Here is a 14729-nt window from a genome sequence, read left to right on the forward strand (position 1 = left end):
CTATATTCAGCAAGGACGTGTGTAGGGTGGGTCTCTTAATAAAGCCTTCTCAGGAACTAGGTTTGAAAAAATCAGCTTGCTACACCTCCCATGTAATCTGGCTGCATTTTCTGTGCAAGTCTTTTACACAGCAAAGGGTCCAGTACACTGCTGCCCATCCAGCACGAACAAAGGTTTGTGCCATGCTTATGTCTCCAAAGCCATTTATGAAAAATATATATTTATATATAAAATCTTATGCAAACACCTCTAGCTCTCACTCGTGCCTCATGACAGGGACACTGCTATACCATCATCAGATTCTATTCACCAATAACACTATCTCAGTATGTACAACAAAACAAAATGAGCACAACAAGAATGGGGTTGCTATTTACATGGGGACAGATATGTACACTTAAGGAAACAGACCATAACGCAGGCCATTCCCCATTAAAGTCCCCTTTAAAGAACATAGAGACAGCTATCAACATCCTCTTCTCGACTAGTGCATAAACCCTAAGTGTCCACAAGAAGCATTTATCACATGGTCACAAACATGTGCACGGCCTGTGTCCGGGGCACTCTGAAGGCAATGCACTATGGCACACAGGTACTGTACTGATATCGACGACCACTCGCACACACAAGTCATCTCTAGTCTCAATCAAATGAAACATACAAAAGCCCCACATGCAAGAGAAGAAAAACTCAGCTTTTCTACTTGGGGAGGCAAAACGGGCAGGGAAGACGGCACCTCTTCCAGAAACAAACTATTTGCATGAAGGTGCAGATACAAATTGGAGAAAACTTAAAGATAACAAAAATAGTCATCCTATGAATCAAAGTTACTGCGTAAAATGAACAGGTGTGAGCTATCAACAAAAAGATGCCAACAATAAACAGAGCAGAATGCGGCAGTTTGTAACAGGGTCGACACAAATGAAATGGTAACGTCTCTCAAAAGGATCTGATGTCATAATCTTGTGGCACTGACACGAAAGTGCCAATGACTTGCCCAAACAGAAGAGCAAGAACCTCCTGCAGCATCTCAATGCTACAATGCAGAGAAACTTGCAAAAGGCACATTGACAAACTAGCAAAAACATTTAGGGTTTGTTTATATGCAATAAGCTCTATCAGAGTGCAGCCACCTCTATATCTCATTCACATGCTTTGCTAACTGCCAGTAAGCAATGCTCATTAAACTGGCCCCTCCTGCATTTCAGCTGAAGAATGAAAAGCATTGATTATGCTAGAACATTGCAGGCAAACTTGCCCCAAAAGCTTAATTATTAACTGCGCCCTCCCCCTTTGAATAATTGTAGACACATGCACTGCCACAACTGCACTAGTGTCACAAGCTCACTTTTAACACGTGCAAAAAAAAAAAAAAAGGTTTACAACACCATACTAGTGTTCTTGAATGTGACTTAAGTTAATGCCCTTCACACTTCATTAGTCAATGTGCGACATGTGTTACAACAGAATGACTGCATGCTACAAAAAGATAAACTATCAAATAAGACATTCTCTATGCACTGTTTGTCACTTAAAATCCACACTGATGTCAAGCAAATATTTCTGTCGGCACCAAAGCTGGAAAGCATCCATTTCTGTGACTAAACATGGACTCTGCCAACCTTAACAGCCTACTTTGTAGTACTGGCTGACCACCTCTTACCAACCTAGCTTGTGTGTGAGCTGTGAATTCGCTATGTTCATGTCCATCTAAAATGCAAAACTTGGAATTCCACTATCAAGCAACACAAATTAACTGGAGCAGCTAACTATATAACAAATATTCCACCTAAAAGACCACTTGAAACATGCTGACTCACATCTGCCAAGTGGCTATTAATAAACAGCCTGGCCCAAAACATGGAGGACACAGCTGTCAAAAGTCATTGAAAGTCCAAATTGGCTGGATTCACCTCCAGTAATTTTGAGAAGGTTGTTGTTGGAAGAGTGCTTAGAATTGAACAACCTCAGTATATTCTGGCATTGAGAAGAAGACTCATTGAGCAGCGCTTGATCCCAATAGCAGCAGAAAAAAAAAAAAAAAAAAAAAAAGAGTGAAGGAATCGAGCAATTTCTCTCCAATATTGATCAGCCTCTTCCAAGCATAAAGGCACCATTTAGAGTACAGCAAAAGTTGCACGTGGATTACAATACAAATGTCTGTAGAGAGACAGTGTTTTGGGCAACAATCGAGAAGCTTAGGAATTACTCTCCCTTAATGAAGTCTGCTCACGTCAAAGCTGTGGCTTACACGTAAGTACAATATTTTTACAGCCGTGCTGTGTGCAGTTCAAACAGTCTTTGTATACCTCGCTGTCATTCAGATGCACTTCAGCCACAGAGATTAAGGTTTGCCCTGCACATGACTCTGATGACATATTTTGGCTTTGCTGGCATCTCACCAATGCATGTGGTGTTGGCATGAGAAGTGTCCACTCAAAACTTGGTCTTGAGGTCAGTGAAGCGTCAGGCAGAGTGGATCGCACAAAACTGTCAGGTTTGCTCTGCAATTGTAATAGAGGTGAGCTGATGCATCTGTACAAGTGCCTTGAGGCACAATATATAAAAAAATAATAAAAATGGCGCAGTTCAAACCCAAACGAAACATTGCAAGGCAGGCAATCTTGTAAGAAAAAATCCACACAGCCATATGACCAGCGGTCAAGAGAAGGTCTATGTTGGTGGGGACGACAAAAGAAAAAGCATCGCTGTTCACCACCCATGTTATGTTGACTGGTCCAACCAAGTTTTGCAATGAATTTGGAGATGCCCAGTTCTTGAATATGATGTCATGACGTGGTAGTACAACACTCAAAAGCCTCTCACTCGGAGAAAACCACACAAAGTGTCATCTTCTGGCGGCTGGCTAGCAGGAGCTTGCATTACGAGGAAAACCAAACACTCCTGTGGCAAAAGTGTCACAGGCCTCTTTCAACCCTCCCTCTGTGAAATCTCTTTATAGCATAGAAACACAGAGTTCTTGCAACCTTTACGACACCACGAAATCTCTACCAAGTTGTTTGTGTGGTTTAAAATTTTTCACAAGAGAGCCCGTGTTCCCTTGTGCCAAAAACGCAACAATGCATTCTCAAATCCAGCTGGCCAGACAAAGAATGCAAGAGACTCTTGTATCCGGGCAGAACACTGCTTCCAGGTAGCTGCTTGTTTAACACTGGTGATATTTTTTAGAGTGCCACTGCTTTCCAGTGCCTCTATCACAGGACAGGCCACAGTCACTATGCACTTCCGCTATTCCTCGACAGTGTGTCCTGCTTCAACATCTGAGCAAGAAAAACAATAAAGGTACAATGAAGCGAACGATCGATAAAATTCATAAATACTCGAAAACTGACTGCCACATTAACCTATGGAAACTGATCCACAGAAACAAAACAGGGTCGTATCTCTTCCTTTGATAATCAAGACGAAATGGCACAGCTGTAATGGCGAGTCCAATCTGAGATCGCAGACAGCATGCCATGGTGCCTGCGCGCACCATGGCATGCCACATGGTGCCACAGAGGCCACATGGTGCCTGCGCGCACCATGTGGCCTCGCCTCTGTTCACACAACTACAGTGTTACACCCCGGGCCATAAATGGGCTCATTTCCCTGTCATCTACAAAAATCTTGTGTCGACAATCCCTTGCCGTTCTTCACAGTTCAGTTGCTGAACCGTCAAGCCGAATGTAGAGCCTGCATGCACCACGTTGACACTGCTCCCGTCAGATAAGCACGGCCACAAGGATCTAATGCTACTATAGGTCACACACAGCTGTCCAAGAGTGGAAACGGTATACTGCCACCCAGTCCTTCGCAATGATCACTCTGCATCTACCCGTGATAGTCCATCGTGCCAGGTGAGTTGAGCTTGTCATGTGGGAGGTGCGATGCTGACAACAGAGGGTCCCCGCTGCCCATAGGGTCGTCATCCATGATGTCTTCGTAGTGGCCAAGTGCATGTCCTGGACTGGGTGCTGAGCTCAGGCCCGAACTTGGGCTTGGGCTCGGAGCCTCATGCTTGATGTCATATGTGTCATGATGAAACTCGTCGGCCCGAAAGTCATCCGGCTTGAGGTCTTCACTGTTGCCCTTGAGGTCGTAGAGGTCATTGAAGGACAGCGTCGCGGGCCCCTCGCTGATAAGTGCACTTAGTTGTGACTCTGATGTGGGCTGCCACGTTTGGTTTGACAGTGGAATGCCGTGCATCTGCATCGTCTGCTCCAGTTCCTGCAGAGAAGTTGGACAAGACAAACCACAGTTAGAAGTTCATCAACCTCGTCAGCAAAATATTTAACAGTGGTGAAGCACTAGTGCACTAGCTAGCAACGGTGTTGAAAGCAAGGCAGCAGCAGCAGCATCTGCTGTGCTTTACACAACACCACCTGTGGTCCAGGGCAGATGAAGAGAGACACGGAGGTGGGGGTACAGACGGAGACGCTTACTTCCACCTGCTTCTTCCGATTTTGTGAAGGACACCATGTTCTCACTCTGTGTGGTGTATACATGCTGTGCAGCATGACCTCCGGCTGCGTTGCACAACACAGTTTTGGTGATGAGGCAGTGCAGGCATGATTAAATCATGACTGTAGTGCAAATACAATCTAATAGTGCTTGGGGGCTAAACATAGAAAGACATGAATGTGGCAACTTTTGAGGTTGGTTGGTTTCCAGCAATGCAATTTTCTTTTTATGTTCGAAGTTTTTGGACTGTTGTCAGGTCCTGTTGAGTCCAAAAAGTTTGTCGACAACTTCCATCATTTTAGTACTGGGGTGAAGTCACAAGCTGCTATCAGGGCATGATGTGACGTCTCGAAAAGTTTGCCCGTGGACACAAGGACAAGTGAGGAAAACAAGGACGAGCGCTACTCGCAACTTAAGTTTATTCAAGACACAAGCCCAAATAAAATGTTGCTCTCCTAAGTGCAACACCCTGTCTCACCACCCAGAGGGTGGTGAGACAGGGTGGTGAGACCTGTGTGCCATCAATGCTAGTGGTTCGGACAGCTATCTGACTGTGGATATCTTCCCTGTGACAACATATTGTATTTATTCAGGAGCCACTCCAATTACAGTAGAATCTCGGTGATACGAAATTCGGTGTGATAAGAATTCATAAAATTCCCCGGCCGAATTGCCTTGCGTTCAGTGGGCAAAAAAACGGATGTTCCGAACACATTTTCTTTTCGCTATGGGTGATACGAACTTCGGTATCACGACCGGTCGAGGCCCACGCACACACTCGCAGCGAGAAAAGCGTGCGCAGCGGCGCAGCACTGATAGCACGGATCACGCACACGCGCGCGAAAGAAGAAAAAAAATACAGCGGGAAAAAACCGGCTTGGCAACCCGCCGCAGCAGCGAAGTTGGCGAAGAAGCGTGCTGAACGTATGCTATGGCGGCTGCAGAGGTTAAGAAGCAGCAATTTTTTTTTTTATTTTGCGAGAGTTGTTCTTGTCGGGCTTAACGTGCGGCGCAGCGTAAGCTATGGCGGCTGCGAACGTTCAGAAGCGCCAGATTTTTATTTTTTTTTTTTTTGTGCGGGAGTTGTTTATTCTTGCATATATAAATCAACGAAAGCACGCAGTCGGCTGTGACCATGAAACCGGCTTTTAGCATTGTTCGCTCCAAAGGGCATTTGCAGCTACAGTCCAGCCCACTTATAACAGCCGCAGAAATAACGAACGCTCGCTTAGTACGAACGAGGGCGGTGCTCCCGTCAGAATATATAATGGGGCAATGGCACACTGTCTCACATAGAACGAACTGTTGTGGCCTCAACACTCGGTTAGAGCGAACGCGAAGCTGTAGAGCGCCCGTAGTTGACCAAACCGGCGGTGTTTGGCGTGGTTTCGCTCGACTGCGAACTCGCGGCAGGCGAATTTCGTGCACTTTGTGTTCCCCTCACACGGCGCGAAAACAGAGCGCACAAAGCGTCCCCCGGCGCTCCTTTGCGGGTAAAATAAAGTAAAAAAAGAAAAAGCACGCGTTGAAAAATGACAACGAAAAAACGCTTGCGCGCGGTGACGAAAGAGAAAGTGGCACCACCCGCGTCGCTGTGATGCATCCACGTGATCTGCGTCGGCCAATCCGGAAAGTCAGGCGCCTGCTCTACAGGCTCAAACCGGTTCTCCATTTGTTGCTCCGTTGCCACCCCAAGCTGAAGGCATTGCGCCATCGATTCTTTCTGTGCGATGGTACTGCGTTGACATCATTGCCGCATCCGTGCCTTTCCCAGATCAAGGAGTTGAAGGATGCCTCAACGCGCGAGCTCAAGGGCTTGACTTGCGCCTGGTGCGATGGAGGACTGTACGCCGACCTCTTCATGTGCTAAAAGGAAAGCTGTCGATATCACAACAAAGATGGCCATTGTTAATGAACTTGCTCAAGGTGCAAAAAACTGCGAACTGATCAAGAAGTACGGACTGTCGAAATTGACCGTTTCAACCATTGCTAAGGGCAAGAAAAAGATTCTTGGTGCTACCGTGAATACTAACCCGACGACTAGAAAGCGCCTTCGGAAGGCGACCTATGCGGACGTTGAGGACGCACTGCTGAAGTGGTTCGCTGACGCCCGGTCTCGCAACGTTCCGATCAGTGGACCGCTGATGCTCTCCAAGGCTAAAGACTTCGCCTTCCTTTTGGACTTTCCCGATTTCAGCCCAGGCCATGGATGGCTCCACCGGTTTAAGGCTCACCACGGAATTAATTTCAAGGCGGTCGTCGGCGAGGCCGTATCTGCGGACAACGAGGACGTCGATGCGTGGCTTTCCGACAACCTCCCAACAATCACGAGCTATGCTCCACGGGACTTTTACAATGCTGACAAGACTGCGTTGTTTTATCAGATGTTGCCAACTAAAACGCATGCCTTGAAAGGCGACAAGTGCGCAGGGGGGAAGAACAGCAAGTTGCACATAACCGTTCTTCTGGGTGTCAAAATGGACGGCAGTGACCGGCGGCTGCCTTTTGTCATTGGCAAGTCACGTAAGCTGCGATGCTTTGGAAGCTATGTGCCTGTATGCTACAGGAACAATACAAAAGCCTGGATGAGTCATGACTTATTTGCCGAGTGGCTTGTCGAGTTTGACCGTGACATGGCACGAAAAAAGAGGAAGGTCCTGCTCGTGCTGGATAACTGCGCGGCGCACCATGTGCAGCCTTCCTTGAGCGCGGTGACAGTGCTCTTCTTGCTTCCCAATGCAAACTGCAAAATTCAGCCGCTGGATATGGGCATCATTCATGCGTTCAAGGTGTGCTATCAGCGGCGCGTCATCCAACGCCTGTTGATCGCGATTGTTGCTGCCATGCCAGTTTGCATAAGCTTGCTTGCCGCCGTGGAGATGTTGAAAGCGGCGTGGATGGAACTCACTGCGGAGTGCATAGCAAATTGCTTCCGCAAGGCGGGTTTTATCGGCCCAGGCACCGAGGACGCCATAGATCACCCACCGGAAGGTCGGTCGCACGAGGACTTGTGGCAACGCGTCGTTGACACGCAGCTGGCCGGACCCGACATTGCCCGGGACGATTTCGTTTCTGCTGATGGCGACGCCGACGTTGCGAAGCCATGCACTGACGAAGCTATTGTGCGTGAAGTGCGAGCCCTTCCTGACTGCCCAGAGACCGACGAGGATGATGACGAGGATGCTGCTCTACCGCCGGTTGCTATGAACGCTTCAACCGCGATCGGTTACATCGCGTCGCTTAAGGAACTCGTGTGCAGCAGAGGCCTTGGCGATGAACATATTACCACGCTGGAACGGCAGTGATGCGATCAGCTTTGAAGAAGCAGACATGCATCACGGACTTTTTTCAAAAATAAAGTTAACTTTCGTCTCGCTTGCTCTTTTTGCCCGTATTATAGGTGGTCCACTTACTACGGACTTTGGATACAACGAACATATGCCGCATGACGATCAAGTTCGTTATAAGTGGGCTGGACTGTATCACACTTGCTAATGATTTTGTAGCAGTGGACTACGCCCGCCCCACCCCAAGCGCAAAGCGATAACTCGAACCAGGCTTGTGCAATCAAGCCATCATGCGGGCACTCTGCCAAGTTCACTCCTTGCCACCGCAAGATTTATGACAAGTATCATCAAAAGATAAACATTGCTGCGCAGCATCTTGGCGTGCTGCCAGTAAATAAGGTGTGGATGCCAGGTTCGAAACAGAGGGACGCACCACCAAACGCTTTTTTTTTTCAAGTTCTCGGGGGCAAAAATGGGAAATGGGTTTATTATGCGAGTGGGTTGACCCATTCATCATCACTCATGATCATTTTTCACGATCGTAAGTGGCGACTCAAGCCAATTTTCGAATATCGAATTATCAATATATTGAACTATTTCGCGATCCCCTTCGAGTTCGATATATCTGGGTTCGACTGCATCAAATATGGGGAATATAGCGAACATTGAGATGGAGCGCAATCGGAAGGTACTCAAACATTATGACTAGCAGCTTACCAGTATCACTCAAGAGGAAAGCATCCTTACTGGTACTTACCTATGGAGCTGAAACATGGAGGTTAGCGAAAAGGATTCTACTTAAGTTGAGGACAACACAGAGCACCATGGAATGGAAAATTGTAGGTGTAATGTTAAGAGATAGGAGGCACACAGAGTGGATCAGAGAAATAGCACAAGTTAGTGAAATTCGAATAAAAAAAATAAATAAAAGGAGAAATAAAGTAATGGGCATGAGCAGGACATGTAGCGCGAAGAAAGGGTAACCGATGGTTGCTTAGGGCAACAAACTGAATTTCAAGGGAAGGAAAGCTTAGTAGAGGGCGGATGAGATTAAGAAGTATGCAGGGGTCAAGTGGATCTAGCTAGCACAGGACCGGGTTAATTGGAAGAAAATGGGAGAGGCTGTCGCCCTGCAGTGGGTGTGTATAGTCTGGCTGATGATGACGATGAATATGGCGAAAATCAAATCGAATATATGATTAGTGAAAAAAATTAAAATAGTAAACAAAGTTCAGAATGTTGGTTTTGAAATTTAGTTTGTATTTGCAAATAAAATTACATTAAATTGAACAGAGGTGTAGCCCTACTGAAAGATGCAGTTTAATTTTATACAAGACTGTGTACAGTTTTTTTTTTTTTAATACAGAAAAGACCTGCATGAAAATGGCTGGAGCTGTTACAGTGCTGCTGAACAAAGTAAACTCTTGTTACTCCGCCTTTTGGCGTGAGGCATGACTGCTGCACAGGCGGTCATCAGAACCTTCAAACATACAGGAATTGCAAATGCCGTGGACATGAATGAAGGCCACTTGGTGTGGGGCATCAGAAGAAGCTGAATATGGGGCAGAGACGGACTCAGACCGAGACTGTGATCAAGAGTAAAACTGTATGGTCCGCTGTCAATGTTATAACAACAAACGTGGAAAGCGACAGTGAGGATACATGCAGCAAATGAAGTGCTTTAGTAATTCGTGCTTTTGGCAACCTTGTAACCTTGCGTATAACCCCCTTCATTCGGATTTTGCAGGATTGGAGAAAATGGCTGAATTAACCGAATGTCGAATTATCGAGAAAGGGAAAAAAAAAGGGGCTGCACATCAACATACTATTATTATTATTATTTTTTTTTTAAGAAATCTGTTATTGTCGATTGCTTTGTGCGGGAAACTCGGATCACAACTACTACTTTGTGCACTTTTGCCAATTCATGCGCACACTGTCTGCAGAACTGGCACATATGTCTTCCAAAACCCTCAGGGCCTCAACAGCCTCAGTCACAATGTGGCGCAGCAGTTCAAGTACAGCAGAACCCCGTTCATACGTTTTTCGCCACTCCGAGAAAAAAAAACACGTAACAGTCGGGAAAACGCAACAGTGAGGAAGGCTCCGAAAAGGAACGAGAACAGTGCAGCTTTCATTTCAAACAATTTATTTCCGTAAAGTGACGTTAGGACTTTAAAACATCAAAAATAGTGGACTGCCGTTTCTTTCGCTCGCTAGAAAACATCAGGCGCTTCTCAATAGCCTGGAAAGCCACATTGCTGTCCGCGTCGCTTTGAGGTGCGACATACCTACGGAGGAGGTCCAGAGCTGCGACTGCTTCTTCAAAGCTCGGATCTGACAAATCCTCGGAATCGTGTGGCTCGCGCTCGTCATCACAATTTGTGGCTTCACTCGCGACCGAGCTCGCAACAATAATACCGATACTTTGGCACTCCGATGTCACGACGGCAGCATTCACTGCGACATAGTCGTAGTATGCGAGTCCCGTGGCACCCAGCGCATCCATCGCCTCAGTGAGCTCTTGATCGAAAGAGGCTGCTTCAGACTCCCTAGCGTCTGTGCGAGGAAATTCCCCTTCGCCATCCGTGCGAAAGCCACACTGTGCGAAGCAGTGCTGTGCAGTTGATGCGGCCACTGCAGCCCACGCTGAAGCGACATAGTGCATAGCGTCAAGCACCAAAATGGTCGTAGGCTGCTGTCCACGATCAATACGCGCAAGACAGCGCTTCACAACACACTTCCGGTAGGAATGCTTCAGGTTCTTTATGACGCCGGCATCCAGCGGCTGCAGATGGCTTGTAGTGTTCGCTGGAAAGAACACAAGCTTGACGTTCCGAAGAAACTGCAGGTCTCTTGGGTGGGCAGCACAATTTTCTAGAAAAAGGAGAACACTCCTGCACTGGGATCCCATCTTGTTGTCGAAGTGGCGAAGAAATTCTTCGAACAACGAACACGTCATCCATGCATGACTGCTACTTCTGTAGTGACATGGCAGCAGGCGAGTGTTCTTCAAGCACCGCGGGTTCCGATATTTGCCGATTACCCATGGCTTTAACTTATCAGAACCATCCATGTTGCAGCAAAGGAGCACCGTCAATCGCTCTTCGCTGTTTTTGCCTCTGTGACACGCTTCTCCTTTCAGGCTTAGGGACTTTACGGCTGCACCCGAAAAAAAAGGCCCGTTTCATCGGCGTTGTGGATGTCACGAGGCGCATAGCCCTCAATTAGTATAGCAGATAGTGCGGCCTTCCAATCGTCGACTGTTGCCAAATTCACACTTGCTGATTCACCACTTACTGTTTTGTATGCGATGCCGTGCCTCTTCCAGAAATGGTCGATCCAGCCATTCGACGCTGAAAAGTCCGTGATGCCCAGTCTGTCGGCGATGTCCACTGCCTTCTCGCACAAGATGCTGCCATCAAAGTTGACGCCAGCAGCGCGAGCTTGCTTGAACCAGGTCAGAAGAGCCTTGTCGAGGTTTCCATACTTGGCCCCATGAGCCTGCTTAGCTTTCGGGCTGAAAAGCGCGCATTGCCTTCAATCTCGGAACGCTTTGAGACGATGCTGTTAAGCGTTGATAGTGGCAGACCAAGGTCTGGCAGTATAAATTCTTTTCCGCGCTGGCTGCCTGTCGACAGCATTGAGTGCGTCCAGCTTTTCCTGGAGGGAAAGCGCCTTCCGCTTGCGCGACGCCATTGAAGAACTTCAGATTACAATCGTCGGATACAAAGGACAAGGGCTAGTTCGACTGGTTCACGACCGGCTTTGTCGTGGACTGGTTCGACGGATGGATGGATGGATGAAGCTGAACCCTTTGAATCGGGCGGTGGCGGCGCACGCCACGCCACCTAGCTGACGTTCACGAGGCAGATAGCCATCTAGTGGCGGCCTATCCAACTCGCGTGCGGCTTCTTGAAGTTAGTTCCATAGCCAAGCTTAGCCAAGACTATTCAAAAGTCAAAATGGTGGTCGGCGTGCGTTGCCTCAGGCGCGTTCGCGGTGACCAGTTGCGACGTATCATGCGGGAATGTTTTCACAGTTACAACGTAACAACGAGGATCCAATGTATTGACATTGGATCCTGCGGGAGCAATGCCGGGACCGGATGAAAGCGACGTAACAGCCGGGAAAAACGCAGCAGTGAGGAACGTAACAAAGGGTTTCTACTGTATCGTCACCTTCTTCGGAAGTTGCTTGTTCAGTCCCTAAAGCTTGTTCAATGATTTCATTGTTGGTGAGACGGCCACGTTACTGTCGATTATGACATAATTGCACAGTCAAACATTCAATCGCAGAATGCTTGTATAATCTGTCTCTTCCTCGTAGTTGGTGTCCAGGTCCTCCACATCAGTGGTGTTAACACGCTCAGTGAAGCTGAAGTGTTTGAAGCAGTTTGCAATAACTGCAGGTAGTATGTTGCTCCAAACATGCACTAGATTGGTTTGCAGGTTTGCGCAGCTTAACGTTCCAAAGCGACTCAGGCTATGAGAGACTCCTATGGGAGGGCTCCGCAAATTTTGACCATCTGGGGTTCTTTAATGTGCACTGACATCGCACAGCACACAGACTCCACTCTGTTATGTCTCCATCGAAACGCAGCTGCTGGTGCTTAGGATCGAACCCCGGAAATATGCACTGGAATGTGCGTAGCCCTAAGAAGAGAGATGTCATACTTGTGCCCTGCTTACAAGCATAACAACATACGCTCAAGCACCTGTTTGCGGTACCAGGTTTTCAGGTCCTGAATTATTCCCTAATCCATGTTGGAGGGAAACAGTGGTACAGTCGAACCCCACAATAACGAAACCGCCGGGGAAGGAAAATCTTTTCTTTGTCGTGAGAATTTTGCTGTCGCGAAAATGGACAAATAAGCACACCCATTACCTTCCAGAACCAAAATTTAATGAAAAAAGTCGCTTATTTTGCTCTGCTTGACATTGCTGTGCAGGAGCTTGACGACTCTGACTTCGCGGCTTGATAAGCTATGCATAGCTTCGTCGTCGTCGTCGCCGAGAAAAGTCCGGATAACACCGACAGCATCAAGCACATCACGCGAGCTTACTTGCTTACCTTGTGCTTGGTTTTCGCAATCTTCGTCGTCACTCGCCTCATTTTCTTTGTGCACACTGTCGATAATAGCGTCGCCGCTGAATTCCTCGCGCACGATCAAGTCGGCATTCGCACACAAAAAGTCCTCCAGTTCAACAGCCTCTGGCACCATTGCATCTACACTGCGAAGCGCGTTCCATGCTTCGGTTAGTGGCTGCAGATTGTCACCGCTTGCAGCTTCCGGTTCTGCCAAGGCGTGCTGACCAGCTGCGAAACCGGCGTGCCTGAAGCAGTTCTGGACAAACGTGGCCGAAGTAGCACTCCACGCGCCGGCAAGCATCTCCAGCGCCATGAAGAGGTCAATTTCCGTCGGTCGCTTCATTTCGATGTTTAGCAACATCCGTTGGATGAGCCTTCTTCGGTACACAGACTTCACACTTTTAATAACCCCCTGATCAAGAGGTTGGATAACGGATGTGCAATTCGCAGGGAAAAAAAGCGGATGCTCGTCAGGGCAACATCTTCAATGTGGTGCACACTGAGAGCTTGAGAGCGTCATCCACGCTTTTTGGTTTGCAGTGTACTGGACCGGAAGCTTTCGGTTACCTTTAAAACACCGTGGCGTCTTGCTCCGGCCAATCAGCGGTCAGATCCATCCTTGTTTGAGCATAAAAGAATGGTGACCCGCTTTTTGCTCAGCTTGCCGCCATGGCATTTTTTTCCTTTGAGGTCTAGCGTTTTTGAAGGCAACATTTCATAGAAGAAGCCAGTTCCGTCCGCATTATAAATTTCGGAGGGCTCGTACTCGTCCATTATGCCTTCGTAATTTTCCTGCATCCAGGACGATGCTGCTCCAGCGTCAACGCTCGCACACTCCCCCGACAACACTTTGGCGATGATGCAGTGCCGTGCTTTAAATCGACTTAGCCAACCGGCACTCGCCTTAAAGTTGTCGTGCCCCAGAATGCACGCATAGTCAATCGCCTTTTGGTGCAGAAGGCTTCCAGACAAAGGCACCTTGTTCGCTCTCTTGTTCAGGAACCACTGAAATACGGCTTTGTCCATATCTTCGTAAACCGGCGCTGCCAAAGTTTTGTTCTGAGCGCGCGCGCCGTTCTGGAGTGCCGCCATGATGCCATTCCTTGATTTCAGAATCGTAGAAAGTGAGCTGCACGGGATACTGAACTCCTCCGCAATGTCCGTCTTCTTTCTGCCTTTTTCAGCTTCGGCGATGATTGCTGCCTTTTCCTGCAGCATCAAAAACTTGCGCTTCTTTACAGGAGGCGGCATGTTTCCGACAGTCAAAAAAACAACAAAAAACACTGTACACAAGCAAGTCGCGGGCGAATTCGACTTGCACAAGGCGGACGGCGAGATCGGCGAGATAACGTGGTCGGCACGCTGGCGAAAAGAAAAAAAAGAGTTCCTTGCTCTTCCCCGGTTGGCTGGCGGTGTCACGTGAAACGTCACATGCGTGCGTAGTCGCCAACAGACTGGCTAGCAAAAAGCCGCTTTCAGTGGGTAAAAAAAAAAAAATGCTTTGCTATCATTATCATTACCGAACCAACCGAAAGTAAACAAAAATGGCTGTGCCGGTGCTTGTTGGCAGGTGAAATGAACGGGCCCGACTTGTCGGATGAGTGTGCTGCTGCAGTTTTGCCCATTCTATGTTCCCGACTGGCTGACGTGCCGAAAAAAATGTTGCAGATCACTACCTCAAACTTTCGTTAATGAGGGACTGCTTTTTAAAAACCCTTCGCTGCTGAGAGGGGACAAATGCATTGAACCCTATGGGAGTTTGCCAGGGGCGCCAGAATTTTTCGTTGCCACGAGAATTTCGTTCTTGAAAGCTTTCGTTATAGAGGGGTTCAACTGTATTAGGAGGCAGAAAACTTGTTTGACTTTTCCTACTTGGTTTGACTTTGC

General features: G+C 47.7%; 1 protein-coding gene across 2 annotated transcripts in view; it reads right to left on the minus strand.

Annotated features, from left to right (window-relative positions):
* Nucleotides 1-1361: 1361 nt before the first annotated feature.
* Mitf (transcription factor Mitf) overlaps nt 1362-14729 on the minus strand; it is a 185159-nt gene continuing 171791 nt past the window's right edge. Inside the window, exons 7-8 of one of the 2 annotated variants that reach the window (XR_014707765.1) lie at nt 3536-4230; nt 1362-3486 (exon numbers count right to left, since the gene is read on the minus strand). Coding sequence is in view for 1 of the 2 variants with exons in the window: in XM_084605446.1 (XP_084461572.1) it covers nt 3835-4230 (396 nt within the window). In the remaining variant the exon portion in view is untranslated. Of the gene's footprint in view, nt 4231-14729 lie in introns of both variants that reach the window. The other variant, XM_084605446.1, reaches the window with a different exon arrangement.

The sequence above is a fragment of the Amblyomma maculatum genome, chromosome 1 (genome assembly GCF_055883805.1).
Source record: "Amblyomma maculatum isolate TAMU_Amacu chromosome 1, ASM5588380v1, whole genome shotgun sequence".
Lineage (NCBI taxonomy): Eukaryota > Metazoa > Arthropoda > Arachnida > Ixodida > Ixodidae > Amblyomma > Amblyomma maculatum.